The sequence below is a fragment of the Bacillus rossius genome, chromosome 13, assembly GCF_032445375.1.
Source record: "Bacillus rossius redtenbacheri isolate Brsri chromosome 13, Brsri_v3, whole genome shotgun sequence".
NCBI classification, from domain to species: domain Eukaryota; kingdom Metazoa; phylum Arthropoda; class Insecta; order Phasmatodea; family Bacillidae; genus Bacillus; species Bacillus rossius.
Genome location: NC_086340.1, coordinates 48,273,263 through 48,289,361, shown reverse-complemented (window position 1 = coordinate 48,289,361; position 16,099 = coordinate 48,273,263). Strand labels below are relative to the sequence as shown.

General features: G+C 45.7%; 1 protein-coding gene across 3 annotated transcripts in view; it reads right to left on the bottom strand.

Annotated features, from left to right (window-relative positions):
• The window catches only part of LOC134538547 (nidogen), a 183,762-nt gene that overhangs the window by 142,782 nt on the left and 24,881 nt on the right, over positions 1–16,099 (bottom strand). For all 3 annotated transcript variants that reach the window (XM_063379965.1, XM_063379966.1, XM_063379967.1), the window contains exon 3: positions 3,806–3,942. In XM_063379965.1, coding sequence (XP_063236035.1) covers positions 3,806–3,942 — 137 coding nt within the window. The remainder of the gene's footprint in view (positions 1–3,805; positions 3,943–16,099) is intronic.

The following is a 16,099-nucleotide window of genomic DNA, read 5'->3' as shown; positions in this document are numbered from 1 at the left end:
TCTCTCGAGGTGCACGAAGGCATCAACAAAGGCTTGGCGTTTAGCTATGATTAGTGCCATGCATGGTTTACTCGTATCGACAATTTGAGACGACTAGCTAAAAACTCCACAGGTGAAGTCCGTTCACCTGCTGCGGACCAGCTAGTGTTGCAGTCCGCTCCGCAAGTTAAGGTAGAGACTCGTGCGCGCAATGCCTCTCAACCCAGCATGCAACACAGCCTAGAGGTGGGTTGCAGAGTATCAAACTGCTACTTTGTAACTGATACACGCATGTATCAGGAACTGCAAACGAGTACACTATTCCAGTATCAAGTACTTTAGTATCAGTTTAGAATTCACCTGGAACAACACCAGGGCCAATGTGCGCAGAACCCGATCGCAGATGACGGTCACTTGGGCGGAGCTTGTGAAAGGGGAGGGAGCGGCACAACGAATAAGGGATAAAGAAGGGAAAGAATGTAGAGGTGGAAGCGCAGAGGAAGGCGTTGAAGGAGAGGCGCAGAGCGAAATTGTTACGAGTCGTTTTGTTTATTGTCCCATATCAAAGTACGCTCAGTGCGCAGTGCGTGCTTCTTGCGAAGATTGAAGACTCAGATTACGAAAGGCGTGGAAAGAGAACACCGATACCTTTTTTCGACTACGAAGAATGTAGAATGAGAAAACTGATACCTTTATACGAAGAACGTGGAAAGAGAAATCTGATACCTTTTTACGCTGGTGATGACATGTGTAACCTGTAACGAGAATGCTGATACCTTTTTGCTTCCTGGAACCGCTACTGCTGTAGCTGATACCAAAATATCAGCTACTTGTAACCAGTACATCACTTTATCATTAACTGGTTGGAACTGATACAGAAAATTGCTGTAACAACCCACCTCTAACACAGCCTATGACTGTTCTTGGGGCGTTCAGACCGAATGAAAATGGTACTACTTGGAAGATTCAGCATTCCGTGGCATGTGCAAAGACTTTTATTATCTGAACAGCTCTCTTGCACCAAGAGATGTTTGTACCTTTCTAACTGATGCCAAGAAGGATATTGTTAATCAACTTGAAGAAGTATTAGAACGCGATCGGTCAGTGAAGTATAATTTGTGGCTGGAATGTAGTTACGTTAAATATGAGCCATTTCAGGACGAGACTTGCAAAAGAGCAAGACGATAAATGCAGCTCTTTACCTATCACACGATGTAGAAGTGTCTGTAAATTATGCTATTGAAAAAATTTGTCAAGAAGAGGAAGAATACCAGGGAAAAAGTAGCGGATGGACACTTAGTCACGTGGATCTATTGCAAATGAGAACAAACAGATACTGCTCACTGAATATATAACTCTTATCTTGTACTTGTAGCAAAGTAAAAATTATGTAATACATTAATAACTGAAATTTTTTGTTTTATTTCTCGATCCTGTCAATTTTTGGTAATTTTAATTAAATAATAAATTTTTACCTAAAATTAACTTTTTGCGTAATTTGAGGATACAACCGAGGGACAGGAATAGATCGTATCAATCATTATTTTAACAGGTGTTTGTTTGATAATTTTTGGAAATTATTCCTAATTTCTGGCTTAATAATTACATATTTTCAAATCGGCGGGCAAATTTCAAGATGGCGGGTGCCCTGACAATAATTACTGCACTCTAGAGGGTAAAAATTAAACTAATATGGTGGCAGCGCCCTCTACCAGACAATATGTCGGATTTAATATGGCTGCCTTCAGCACACTTAAACAAGATGGCGGATGTGACATCATACTAGATGGCGATATATCTACCTTGGCATTAGTGGTGGAAGGTCAGTCTGCTGGTGGCTTCCGTGGAGGAAGGATCCAGCTCTATTTTTAATCGAATAATGTCAGCGGATTCTAGCACAGTACTTTTTATATATTTTAATATAAAAATTTAATAATATAATTTGTTATTAATTTAAAACTTTTTTCCCGATTTTCTAGCATAAAAATTATGGATTTTCAAGATGGTGGAGGTGATGTCATCTGTAGTGTCCAGAATTCCGGGAGGATAGACATATCGACAAGATTATTTCTTTGTATTCTTTGTATTGTATTTATTTCATTTAATCATACGTTTTAAGACATTTTTTAAAGATAGTACGTAGTTGTTATGATTCAGTGGAAATGGTACATGTGCACTTAGCCGGCTGATGCGTAGCGAATGTTTGTAATCTGAACACGTCAGCGGGCATGTACACAGAACTGTATGCTGTACAAACCGAGGATGATCATGCGTGTGCGTCGCTGCTGATTCCTGGAAGCCGGCGTGCCTCGTGACCGGACGCCTTGGGGCGTTGCTGGCGGTGGACTGAGGTGAGAGACGCTGGGGAACAGCAGAGGAGGCTAGGCTCTCGGAGGGAGCGGATGTCTAGAATGTAATTATGGTTGTGGCTGACTTGTACGTATATGAAGTGTAGAGTTGGGAGCAGGAGTAAAAGTGATCTTCCACAGATTTATGGAGTTCCTTCTTGGGGTACCTATCCCTTAATTTTGGCTATCAGCGAGTGTGCCGCTCGGCACTCGAACCCACCTAGGCCCGACTGCACAGCAATAGGCAGACGGGCGCAACACATCCAAGATAGCGGGCGTGACTTAAGAATTTTTTTATTTCAACTTTTTTAATTGTTTAAACGAATTTTTATAATTTTTCTATTAATAAATTACATGTTTACTTTCGCCGGAAATTTAATTGAGGACCGAAAGCGATTAAGTAACTAAAAATTTTAAGAAAGCAATTTTTTCTTATTTTTTTTTTTTTTTTTTTAATATTTCGGAAATGTTTTGGTCCAAAATTAAAGATTTCATGTTTGTTGTCAAGGTTGAGATCATGACCTCTGATGGGGCTAAAGAGGAATTTTGCCCCTCTCCGACGAAAATTGTTCCTCTCCGAGAAATTTTGGCCTCCCCTGATGTTTTGAGGAACTTTGAAACCAAGATGGTCACCGTGACGTCACAATCCAAAATGGTCACCATGATGTCACAATCCAAGATAGCGATCGCACCACATGCCCCACCTGGCGAATCCCGTTTCCGGGCCTACATTTACAGTAGAGTCCCGCTAATCCGAACCCCGTTAATCCGAAAATCCACCTAATCCGAACAGGGCTAGGATAAAAAAAATTATATTATTTAAGAACTAAGAAAAGTAAAGAAAAAACATGTTTTTCAAGTAATGTACGTTTATTAATATGTACATAAGAAACTTATAATTTATCTATCTATGTGAGTAATTAAAAATATTATATGACACTAAATATGTACGCTAAATACTAAAGGTGTATTTTTCGTCTGACCTTCCTTACATATTTGATATATCAGACACTAAAACGTCTCAAAAAAATAATATATGGGATTATATGACAAAATTCCGCCTAATCCGAATTTTCGCTAATCCGAACAGGGTTCGGTCCCAATTAGTTCGGATTAGCGGGATTTTACTGTATATTCTTCTGTAACAAATCAGGAACTTTTAAGTTAAATTAATTTCCATCTGTTAAAACCTACATTACTTATAACAAACTTTTAAAAAATTTGTTAATCAATTTATGCCATTGATTGGTCCGTCTTAGTTTTCTGCTTTAGAATTATTATTTACAATAGCATTGCCATGTGTAATTTGACAAAGCTCTACATTGTAGTTTTACAAGTGTTATAGTTGGCAAATGTGTTTCCAAGGAGGTCCATTGTAAAGTACAAACATTTTTACACTGTACAAGGGCCAAATACCTGCTTAATTTTTATCCTATAAACTAAAAATATATTTGGCATGTTAACAGTGTGTTCGTTACCTGTAATAGACGGAACCGCTGTTTCGAGTGTCCACATTCGTGTAGAGAGGTGCTATCACTGGATAATCCAAGGGGAACTGGATGTTGAAAAAACTTGGAATATCCGTCAGGAATGATAACAGGCCATTGGAGTTCACCTGCACAAAATAAATTTTTTACTCAGTAATAATCTGTTAATTTCTCCACAACATTAACATACAACATGTTTAAGAATGAAGATCATAGTATAAACATGTCGTTATCATCGGTATCCTTTTCGGACCAAAATTAACCATGTGAGGTGTGAGCTATTTTAATGGTGTGACATTTTAATAACTGCAGCTCAAAGATAGTGAATAATTTTAAAATATTATGATTTTATATTACTTTATATAAAAAGAATTCACAGATATCTATGATTTAAAACTTTAATTTTGGTGAGTCATTAAATTGCTGTACAGTTTCGCGCTCTGACATTTAAAAATTTTACTGTCAATTTATTTATTTAAAAAAACATACTTACCATTTTGAATAATTACTTATTCTAAGATCTAAAATCCATTAAAATTAATAATTTAATTTTCTATCTAAAACTATATATTGAAATGTTGCCATAATTTAACGAGTTCACTAACTGGTACACTGAGTGATAACCAGTGGCCAGTGTGTGGGGTCGAGCCTTGCAATGACACAGTCAGAGGAGAGCCTGGACGGAACACTGCCAGAGGAGTGACCGTACGAGTGCTGACCAAGTATGTGTGGCAAACTGTTATTTTCGGGCAACGCCCTTGGAATAAGGGTTGTTCTGGTGTGACTGACACCGCTTCACTGGTGTCCCTCGCTACATGCCAAGGTGAGCAAAGCCATGCGTCAGGTAATCTAGGTGTGGTAGGACACTAATAGGGCACAATACCTGATGTCACTCCACTGGACATCAGCGACTGCGACTGCGCAGCACTTCATCAGGTACTGTGGGTTTGGCAGGATGCATGCTTAGGCTCAGTACCTGGTGCCGCTTCACCGGGATCACTCGCCATGTCGCTCATGCCGATGTCAGCAATGTGTCGAGCCATCGCCAAGGTGGGAGATGCCATGAATCAGGTACTGCTGATGTGGCAGTACCTGTACCTGACCTCAGCTTCACCGAAGTCATGTGTCTCGAGACATCGTCAAGCTGAGAGCAGCCATGCGTCAGGTATTGTGCTTATGGCAGGACACTTGCTCGTGCAAAGAAACTTACGCCTCTTCACCAGTTTGCTTTGTCATGCCGGCGTCCGTGCCCAGGTCAGCCGCGTATCGAAAAAAAAATCCCCAAATCGAGACCACTGTGCGTCAGGTGTTATGTGTGTGACAGGACACGTGCAAAGACAACGTACTTGATGCAACCGCCTTGTCAGCGACCATGCTTAGGTCAGTAGCGTGTCATGAGCACTCGCCAAAGTGAGAGCCACTGTTCACGAGGTATGTGGGTGTGGCAGAGCGCTTGCTATGACACAGTACTAACGCCACTTAACCGGGGTCCATTCAGACTGTCAAAAACCATGCAAAGGTCAGCAACTTTTCAAGATCTATCGCCAAGCGGAGAGCCACCGTTCTTCAGGTAATGTGGGTATGGCAGGACATGTGAAAAGCCACAGAATCTAACGCCTTTTCACTGGTGTATTTCAAAACGTCGGCGAATATAAAGATGTCATCAATGTATCGACAGCCATCGCCAAGATCAAAGCCCGTGTGCATCAGGAACTGTGAATGTGGCAAGACTCTGCTTCACCGGCATCACTTTCCACGTCGGCAACTGATCTTGGGTCAGCCATATGTCATAAGCCATCGCCTATACTTATTTCCGGCTTGTGCAGGACCTCTATCATTGCTGAACACAGGAGAAGTTCCTAAGCTGACAGAAGTTGTTTTGTAATTTTTTTTAAATATAATTTTTTTTTTTTGGTTCACTGATTTTGATATAGCAAAACGTTAGTTGTTTTTCTCAGTGTGCTCATTATTCGTGTCAATATTTTGTTGGTTAAACCATTTGTTCCATTTGTTCCAGTGTTTTCTCCGAATGTTCCCAATTACTTATCCCATTATTTTGTTGGTTTTTTCCTTCGTAAGTTCCTGATAATTCTTGCCAATATTTTACTGGTTTTTCTCAGTGTGCTACTGGATATTCCTGAGAAAATAATCGTTGAAAGAATTTTTTTATTCGATATGAGATATGCAATTTTAGTCAAGAATTTCGTTTAGTTAGTTAATTTATGTTACCAAATCAGCACTTGCAATATTTATCACTTGGAATACAGAAAAAAAACGATACATTATCAAATGATTAAATTTTAAAACAACTGAGAAACACTATCATGTAAACTTTAAAAAAAGATCATAACAAAGTCTATTACAGCTGAGATGCAAGACGAATTTTCTTCTCCTTGATGTTTAGCGAAGCCATGTAGCCTCATAGCCAGTTGGAGCATTGCAGACTCGCAACATTGTAGCCTTGTAGCCTCGTAGCCATGTAGCCATGTAGTCATGTAGTCATGTAGTCATGTAGTCATGTAGCCATGTAGCCATGTAGCCATGTATCCATGTAGCCATGTAGCCATGTAGCCTCGTAACCTTGCAGCCAAATGTTTTTGGAGCTCTTGTATCCAACGACGGTTTGAGCCTAACTACTTGTTGCTTTGTAACTAACATTGTAACCTTGTAACCTTGTAGACTTGTAGCCTCGTAGCCTTCTTGCCTTGAAGCATTTTAACCTCGTAGACTTGTAGTAGCTCTGTAGTATTGTATTCTTGTAGCCAAATGTCGCTGGAGCTGTTAGAGTCTTATCCTATTGCATCCTGAGACTTGTATCCTGCTGACGGAGTCATATCCTACTGAGTTGTATCTTTGTTTTCGTAAAATGCGCATAGTCAAGTCTGTAGTATCGTATCCTAATGAAGGGATGCGATCACATCCCTGTGGCGAGATCGTATCCCTCTGATCGAGTTGTGTCACACGAAGTTGATTTTTTTTTCAAATATGCGTCCTTTTCGTAAAATCAGGTTTTCTTAATGTGCTCAATTTTTTTAGAATGTGCTACATTTTTTCTAATGTGCTTCCTAATCTAGGTACTTCCTTTTTTTTCGAATGTGCTTCCTCAATTGATTCTTTTTTGTCGAACATGCTTTTTTTTTTTGTCGAATGGGTTTCCAAATGTGCTTCTTTTTTAAAATTTGCTTGCTTTTTTCGATTGTGCTTACTAATGAGCTTCCTTTTTTTTTATCAAATGTGCTTCTTAATGTTTTTTATCTTTGACGAATGTGCTTCCAAGTGTGTTTTCTTATTTAATGTGCTCCAAATTCCAAATTTACGTCTTTTTTGTTTATTGTACATCTTCAAGTCTGTAGTCAGATCAAAATTGGTGTTGTGGTTCGGAGACGCCTGATCTATACGTATGACATTTCACGTAACCTGTTTAAAATGTTCGCCGAGTATCGAAAAATTAGACCTCTTGGCTACGGATACTATGTGCCTGACCACCAAATGGCCATGTCTGACCAGTCTACTAGCTGTGCTTGGCCAACCTGTTAGATGTGTCTGTCCAACCTATCTGATGTGTCTGTCCAACCTATCTGATGTGTCTGTCCAACCTATCTGATGTGTCTGTCTAACCTATCTGATGTGCTAGGCCACCGACTGGATGTGCCTAACCACCAACTGAACGTGTCTGGTTAATCGACTGGCATGTGTTAATGCCCTGAAAACACATGCCAAGTGATGTGAAGGACTCGCTTCGCCTTCTAAGACTGTAGAAATCTAGAAATGCTAGTAATTTCATTGTTTGTTCTTGTAAAATTTATGTAATAAATATTTTATTTGTAAATTTGGTTTTTTTTCCTTTACTTGTCATTTTTTGTAATTTTAATTAAATTAGTATTTTCATGAAATAATATTTTTTGCATTGAGCAAGGATCGAATCAAGGATAGAAATCGATAGCATCAATTGGTGGCTGGTAGATGAGGAATTTATTTCTCTTTTAGGACTTTTCACCATATTTTATTAAATAAGTATTTATTTCCTTAAAATATTTTTTTTGCATCGATGTAATGGAAATAAATTTTATCAAGCAGTTAATTAAAAAGTGATTTTTTAATGATTATTTTGTTCCGAATTTCTAGCTTAATAATTAATGATTTTCAAAAATAGCGGATTAAAATGGGAGAAGTTCTAGAATCCAAGAAGGCAGTTTTTTGTAGGCAAGAATGTTTTATAAAATTTAATTAAAATTTTTAATTAATTTTTTTTAATTTTTTTACTAATAAATTAGTTTACTCTCGAAGGGAATCGAACCGAGGACCGTGATCGATTGAGTAACTAAACATTTGAAGTAAATTTTTTGTATTTTTGGACCTTTTTTTTTCCTTCAAAAAATAAAGTTTTCCAAGTTATGGTAAAGGTCAAGGTCATGGTTTTTTCAACGGCTTAGGGTGGTTTGTCCATAGGGAATTTAAGCCACGCAGGGAGATTTTTTTCCATGGTAAATGTATTTTGAGGCATTTCGAACTATGAACGTTTTTTTTAAGTAATAAAATGGGAAATTTTCACTCAAAACGGGGGAATTTTTCCTACAACATAGGGGGGAATTTTTAGGCATTGAAGATGATAAGTTGTTTTTGAGGAATTGAGGTATATTTGATGTTGAAGGTCATCCAAGATGATGTGATGGAAGAGGTGGCACTCACATAGACGGAGTGGTAGACCTCGCCACAGCAAAGAGCTAGAACACTATGTGATGGGAGAGGTGGCACTCACATAGACGGAGTGGTAGACCTCGCCACAGCGAAGAGCTAGAACACTATGTGATGGGAGAGGTGGCACTCACATGGACGGAGTGGTAGACCTCGCCACAGCGAAGAGCTAGAACACTATGTGATGGGAGAGGTGGCACTCACATAGACGGAGTGGTAGACCTCGCCACAGCAAAGAGCTAGAACACTATGTGATGGGAGAGGTGGCACTCACATAGACGGAGTGGTAGACCTCGCCACAGCGAAGAGCTAGAACACTATGTGATGGGAGAGGTGGCACTCACATAGACGGAGTGGTAGACCTCGCCACAGCAAAGAGCTAGAACACTATGTGATGGGAGAGGTGGCACTCACATAGACGGAGTGGTAGACCTCGCCACAGCAAAGAGCTAGAACACTATGTGATGGGAGAGGTGGCACTCACATAGACGGAGTGGTAGACCTCGCCACAGCGAAGAGCTAGAACACTATGTGATGGGAGAGGTGGCACTCACATAGACGGAGTGGTAGACCTCGCCACAGCAAAGAGCTAGAACACTATGTGATGAGAGAGGTGGCACTCACATAGACGGAGTGGTAGACCTCGCCACAGCGAAGAGCTAGAACACTATGTGATGGGAGAGGTGGCACTCACATAGACGGAGTGGTAGACCTCGCCACAGCAAAGAGCTAGAACACTATGTGATGAGAGAGGTGGCACTCACATAGACGGAGTGGTAGACCTCGCCACAGTGAAGAGCTAGAACACTATGTGATGGGAGAGGTGGCACTCACATAGACGGAGTGGTAGACCTCGCCACAGTGAAGAGCTAGAACACTATGTGATGGGAGAGGTGGCACTCACATAGACGGAGTGGTAGACCTCGCCACAGCGAAGAGCTAGAACACTATGTGATGGGAGAGGTGGCACTCACATAGACGGAGTGGTAGACCTCGCCACAGTGAAGAGCTAGAACACTATGTGATGGAAGAGGTGGCACTCACATGGACGGAGTGGTAGACCTCGCCACAGCGAAGAGCTAGAACACTATGTGATGGGAGAGGTGGCACTCACATAGACGGAGTGGTAGACCTCGCCACAGCAAAGAGCTAGAACACTATGTGATGGGAGAGGTGGCACTCACATAGACGGAGTGGTAGACCTCGCCACAGCAAAGAGCTAGAACACTATGTGATGGGAGAGGTGGCACTCACATAGACGGAGTGGTAGACCTCGCCACAGCGGAGTGGTAGACCTCGCCACAGTGAAGAGCTAGAACACTATGTGATGGGAGAGGTGGCACTCACATAGACGGAGTGGTAGACCTCGCCACAGCGAAGAGCTAGAACACTATGTGATGGAAGAGGTGGCACTCACATAGACGGAGTGGTAGACCTCGCCACAGCGAAGAGCTAGAACACTATGTGATGGAAGAGGTGGCACTCACATAGACGGAGTGGTAGACCTCGCCACAGCGGAGTGGTAGACCTCGCCACAGTGAAGAGCTAGAACACTATGTGATGGGAGAGGTGGCACTCACATAGACGGAGTGGTAGACCTCGCCACAGTGAAGAGCTAGAACACTATGTGATGGGAGAGGTGGCACTCACATAGACGGAGTGGTAGACCTCGCCACAGCGAAGAGCTAGAACACTATGTGATGGAAGAGGTGGCACTCACATAGACGGAGTGGTAGACCTCGCCACAGCGAAGAGCTAGAACACTAAGTGATGGAAGAGGTGGCACTCACATAGACGGAGTGGTAGACCTCGCCACAGCGAAGAGCTAGAACACTATGTGATGGGAGAGGTGGCACTCACATAGACGGAGTGGTAGACCTCGCCACAGAGAAGAGCTAGAACACTATGTGATGGAAGAGGTGGCACTCACATAGACGGAATGGTAGACCTCGCCACAGCGAAGAGCTAGAACACTATGTGATGGGAGAGGTGGCACTCACATAGACGGAGTGGTAGACCTCGCCACAGCGAAGAGCTAGAACACTATGTGATGGAAGAGGTGGCACTCACATAGACGGAGTGGTAGACCTCGCCACAGCGAAGAGCTAGAACACTATGTGATGGAAGAGGTGGCACTCACATAGACGGAGTGGTAGACCTCGCCACAGCGAAGAGCTAGAACACTATGTGATGGGAGAGGTGGCACTCACATAGACGGAGTGGTAGACCTCGCCACAGCGAAGAGCTAGAACACTATGTGATGGGAGAGGTGGCACTCACATAGACGGAGTGGTAGACCTCGCCACAGCGAAGAGCTAGAACACTATGTGATGGAAGAGGTGGCACTCACATAGACGGAGTGGTAGACCTCGCCACAGCGAAGAGCTAGAACACTATGTGATGGAAGAGGTGGCACTCACATAGACGGAGTGGTAGACCTCGCCACAGCGAAGAGCTAGAACACTATGTGATGGAAGAGGTGGCACTCACATAGACGGAGTGGTAGACCTCGCCACAGCGAAGAGCTAGAACACTATGTGATGGGAGAGGTGGCACTCACATAGACGGAGTTCTAGACCTCGCCACAGCGAAGAGCTAGAACACTATGTGATGGGAGAGGTGGCACTCACATAGACGGAGTGGTAGACCTCGCCACAGCGAAGAGCTAGAACACTATGTGATGGAAGAGGTGGCACTCACATAGACGGAGTGGTAGACCTCGCCACAGCGAAGAGCTAGAACACTATGTGATGGAAGAGGTGGCACTCACATAGACGGAGTGGTAGACCTCGCCACAGCGAAGAGCTAGAACACTATGTGATGGTAGAGGTGGCACTCACATAGACGGAGTGGTAGACCTCGCCACAGCGAAGAGCTAGAACACTATGTGATGGAAGAGGTGGCACTCACATAGACGGAGTGGTAGACCTCGCCACAGCGAAGAGCTAGAACACTATGTGATGGGAGAGGTGGCACTCGCATAGACGGAGTGGTAGACCTCGCCACAGCGAAGAGCTAGAACACTATGTGATGGAAGAGGTGGCACTCACATAGACGGAGTGGTAGACCTCGCCACAGCGAAGAGCTAGAACACTATGTGATGGAAGAGGTGGCACTCACATAGACGGAGTGGTAGACCTCGCCACAGCGAAGAGCTAGAACACTATGTGATGGGAGAGGTGGCACTCACATAGACGGAGTGGTAGACCTCGCCACAGCGAAGAGCTAGAACACTATGTGATGGGAGAGGTGGCACTCACATAGACGGAGTGGTAGACCTCGCCACAGTGAAGAGCTAGAACACTATGTGATGGGAGAGGTGGCACTCACATAGACGGAGTGGTAGACCTCGCCACAGTGAAGAGCTAGAACACTATGTGATGGGAGAGGTGGCACTCACATAGACGGAGTGGTAGACCTCGCCACAGCGAAGAGCTAGAACACTATGTGATGGGAGAGGTGGCACTCACATAGACGGAGTGGTAGACCTCGCCACAGCGAAGAGCTAGAACACTATGTGATGGGAGAGGTGGCACTCACATAGACGGAGTGGTAGACCTCGCCACAGTGAAGAGCTAGGACACTATGTGATGGGAGAGGTGGCACTCACATAGACGGAGTGGTAGACCTCGCCACAGTGAAGAGCTAGACACTATGTGATGGGAGAGGTGGCACTCACATAGACGGAGTGGTAGACCTCGCCACAGTGAAGAGCTAGAACACTATGTGATGGGAGAGGTGGCACTCACATAGACGGAGTGGTAGACCTCGCCACAGCGAAGAGCTAGAACACTATGTGATGGGAGAGGTGGCACTCACATAGACGGAGTGGTAGACCTCGCCACAGTGAAGAGCTAGAACACTATGTGATAGGAGAGGTGGCACTCACATAGACGGAGTGGTAGACCTCGCCACAGTGAAGAGCTAGAACACTATGTGATGGGAGAGGTGGCACTCACATGGACGGAGTGGTAGACCTCGCCACAGCGAAGAGCTAGAACACTATGTGATGGGAGAGGTGGCACTCACATAGACGGAGTGGTAGACCTCGCCACAGCAAAGAGCTAGAACACTATGTGATAAGAGAGGTGGCACTCACATAGACGGAGTGGTAGACCTCGCCACAGCGAAGAGCTAGAACACTATGTGATGGGAGAGGTGGCACTCACATAGACGGAGTGGTAGACCTCGCCACAGTGAAGAGCTAGAACACTATGTGATGGGAGAGGTGGCACTCACATAGACGGAGTGGTAGACCTCGCCACAGTGAAGAGCTAGAACACTATGTGATGGGAGAGGTGGCACTCACATGGACGGAGTGGTAGACCTCGCCACAGCGAAGAGCTAGAACACTATGTGATGGGAGAGGTGGCACTCACATGGACGGAGTGGTAGACCTCGCCACAGCGAAGAGCTACAACACTATGTGATGGGAGAGGTGGCACTCACATGGACGGAGTGGTAGACCTCGCCACAGCGAAGAGCTAGAACACTATGTGATGGGAGAGGTGGCACTCACATAGACGGAGTGGTAGACCTCGCCACAGCAAAGAGCTAGAACACTATGTGATGGGAGAGGTGGCACTCACATGGACGGAGTGGTAGACCTCGCCACAGCGAAGAGCTAGAACACTATGTGATGGGAGAGGTGGCACTCACATAGACGGAGTGGTAGACCTCGCCACAGCAAAGAGCTAGAACACTATGTGATGGGAGAGGTGGCACTCACATGGACGGAGTGGTAGACCTCGCCACAGCGAAGAGCTAGAACACTATGTGATGGGAGAGGTGGCACTCACATAGACGGAGTGGTAGACCTCGCCACAGCAAAGAGCTAGAACACTATGTGATGGGAGAGGTGGCACTCACATGGACGGAGTGGTAGACCTCGCCACAGCGAAGAGCTAGAACACTATGTGATGGGAGAGGTGGCACTCACATAGACGGAGTGGTAGACCTCGCCACAGCAAAGAGCTAGAACACTATGTGATGGGAGAGGTGGCACTCACATGGACGGAGTGGTAGACCTCGCCACAGCGAAGAGCTAGAACACTATGTGATGGGAGAGGTGGCATTCACATAGACGGAGTGGTAGACCTCGCCACAGCAAAGAGCTAGAACACTATGTGATGGGAGAGGTGGCACTCACATAAACGGAGTGGTAGACCTCGCCACAGCGAAGAGCTAGAACACTATGTGATGGGAGAGGTGGCACTCACATAGACGGAGTGGTAGACCTCGCCACAGTGAAGAGCTAGAACACTATGTGATGGGAGAGGTGGCACTCACATAGACGGAGTGGTAGACCTCGCCACAGCAAAGAGCTAGAACACTATGAGATGGGAGAGGTGGCACTCACATAGACGGAGTGGTAGACCTCGCCACAGCGAAGAGCTAGAACACTATGTGATGGGAGAGGTGGCACTCACATGGACGGAGTGGTAGATCTCGCTACAGCGAAGAGCGAGAACACTATGTGATGGGAGAGGTGGCACTCACATAGACGGAGTGGTAGACCTCGCCACAGTGAAGAGCTAGAACACTATGTGATGGGAGAGGTGGCACTCACATAGACGGAGTGGTAGACCTCGCCACAGTGAAGAGCTAGAACACTATGTGATGGGAGAGGTGGCACTCACATAGACGGAGTGGTAGACCTCGCCACAGTGAAGAGCTAGAACACTATGTGATGGGAGAGGTGGCACTCACATGGACGGAGTGGTAGACCTCGCCACAGCGAAGAGCTAGAACACTATGTGATGGGAGAGGTGGCACTCACATAGACGGAGTGGTAGACCTCGCCACAGCAAAGAGCTAGAACACTATGTGATGGGAGAGGTGGCACTCACATAGACGGAGTGGTAGACCTCGCCACAGCGAAGAGCTAGAACACTATGTGATGGGAGAGGTGGCACTCACATAGACGGTGTGGTAGACCTCGCCACAGCAAAGAGCTAGAACACTATGTGATGGGAGAGGTGGCACTCACATAGACGGAGTGGTAGACCTCGCCACAGTGAAGAGCTAGAACACTATGTGATGGGAGAGGTGGCACTCACATAGACGGAGTGGTAGACCTCGCCACAGTGAAGAGCTAGAACACTATGTGATGGGAGAGGTGGCACTCACATGGACGGAGTGGTAGACCTCACCACAGCGAAGAGCTAGAACACTATGTGATGGGAGAGGTGGCACTCACATAGACGGAGTGGTAGACCTCGCCACAGCAAAGAGCTAGAACACTATGTGATGGGAGAGGTGGCACTCACATAGACGGAGTGGTAGACCTCGCCACAGCGAAGAGCTAGAACACTATGTGATGGGAGAGGTGGCACTCACATAGACGGAGTGGTAGACCTCGCCACAGGGAAGAGCTAGAACACTATGTGATGGGAGAGGTGGCACTCACATAGACGGAGTGGTAGACCACGCCACAGCAAAGAGCTAGAACACTATGTGATGGGAGAGGTGGCACTCACATAGACGGAGTGGTAGACCTCGCCACAGCGAAGAGCTAGAACACTATGTGATGGGAGAGGTGGCACTCACATGGACGGAGTGGTAGACCTCGCCACAGCGAAGAGCTAGAACACTATGTGATGGGAGAGGTGGCACTCACATAGACGGAGTGGTAGACCTCGCCACAGCGAAGAGCTAGAACACTATGTGATGGGAGAGGTGGCACTCACATGGACGGAGTGGTAGACCTCGCCACAGCGAAGAGCTAGAACACTATGTGATGGGAGAGGTGGCACTCACATGGACGGAGTGGTAGACCTCGCCACAGCGAAGAGCTAGAACACTATGTGATGGGAGAGGTGGCACTCACATAGACGGAGTGGTAGACCTCGCCACAGCGAAGAGCTAGAACACTATGTGATGGGAGAGGTGGCACTCACATGGACGGAGTGGTAGACCTCGCCACAGCGAAGAGCTAGAACACTATGTGATGGGAGAGGTGGCACTCACATGGACGGAGTGGTAGACCTCGCCACAGCGAAGAGCTAGAACACTATGTGATGGGAGAGGTGGCACTCACATGGACGGAGTGGTAGACCTCGCCACAGCGAAGAGCTAGAACACTATGTGATGGGAGAGGTGGCACTCACATGGACGGAGTGGTAGACCTCGCCACAGCGAAGAGCTAGAACACTATGTGATGGGAGAGGTGGCACTCACATAGACGGAGTGGTAGACCTCGCCACAGCGAAGAGCTAGAACACTATGTGATGGGAGAGGTGGCACTCACATAGACGGAGTGGTAGACCTCGCCACAGCGAAGAGCTAGAACACTATGTGATGGGAGAGGTGGCACTCACATAGACGGAGTGGTAGACCTCGCCACAGCGAAGAGCTAGAACACTATGTGATGGGAGAGGTGGCACTCACATAGACGGAGTGGTAGACCTCGCCACAGCGAAGAGCTAGAACACTATGTGATGGGAGAGGTGGCACTCACATAGACGGAGTGGTAGACCTCGCCACAGCAAAGAGCTAGAACACTATGTGATGGGAGAGGTGGCACTCACATAGACGGAGTGGTAGACCTCGCCACAGCGAAGAGCTAGAACACTATGTGATGGGAGAGGT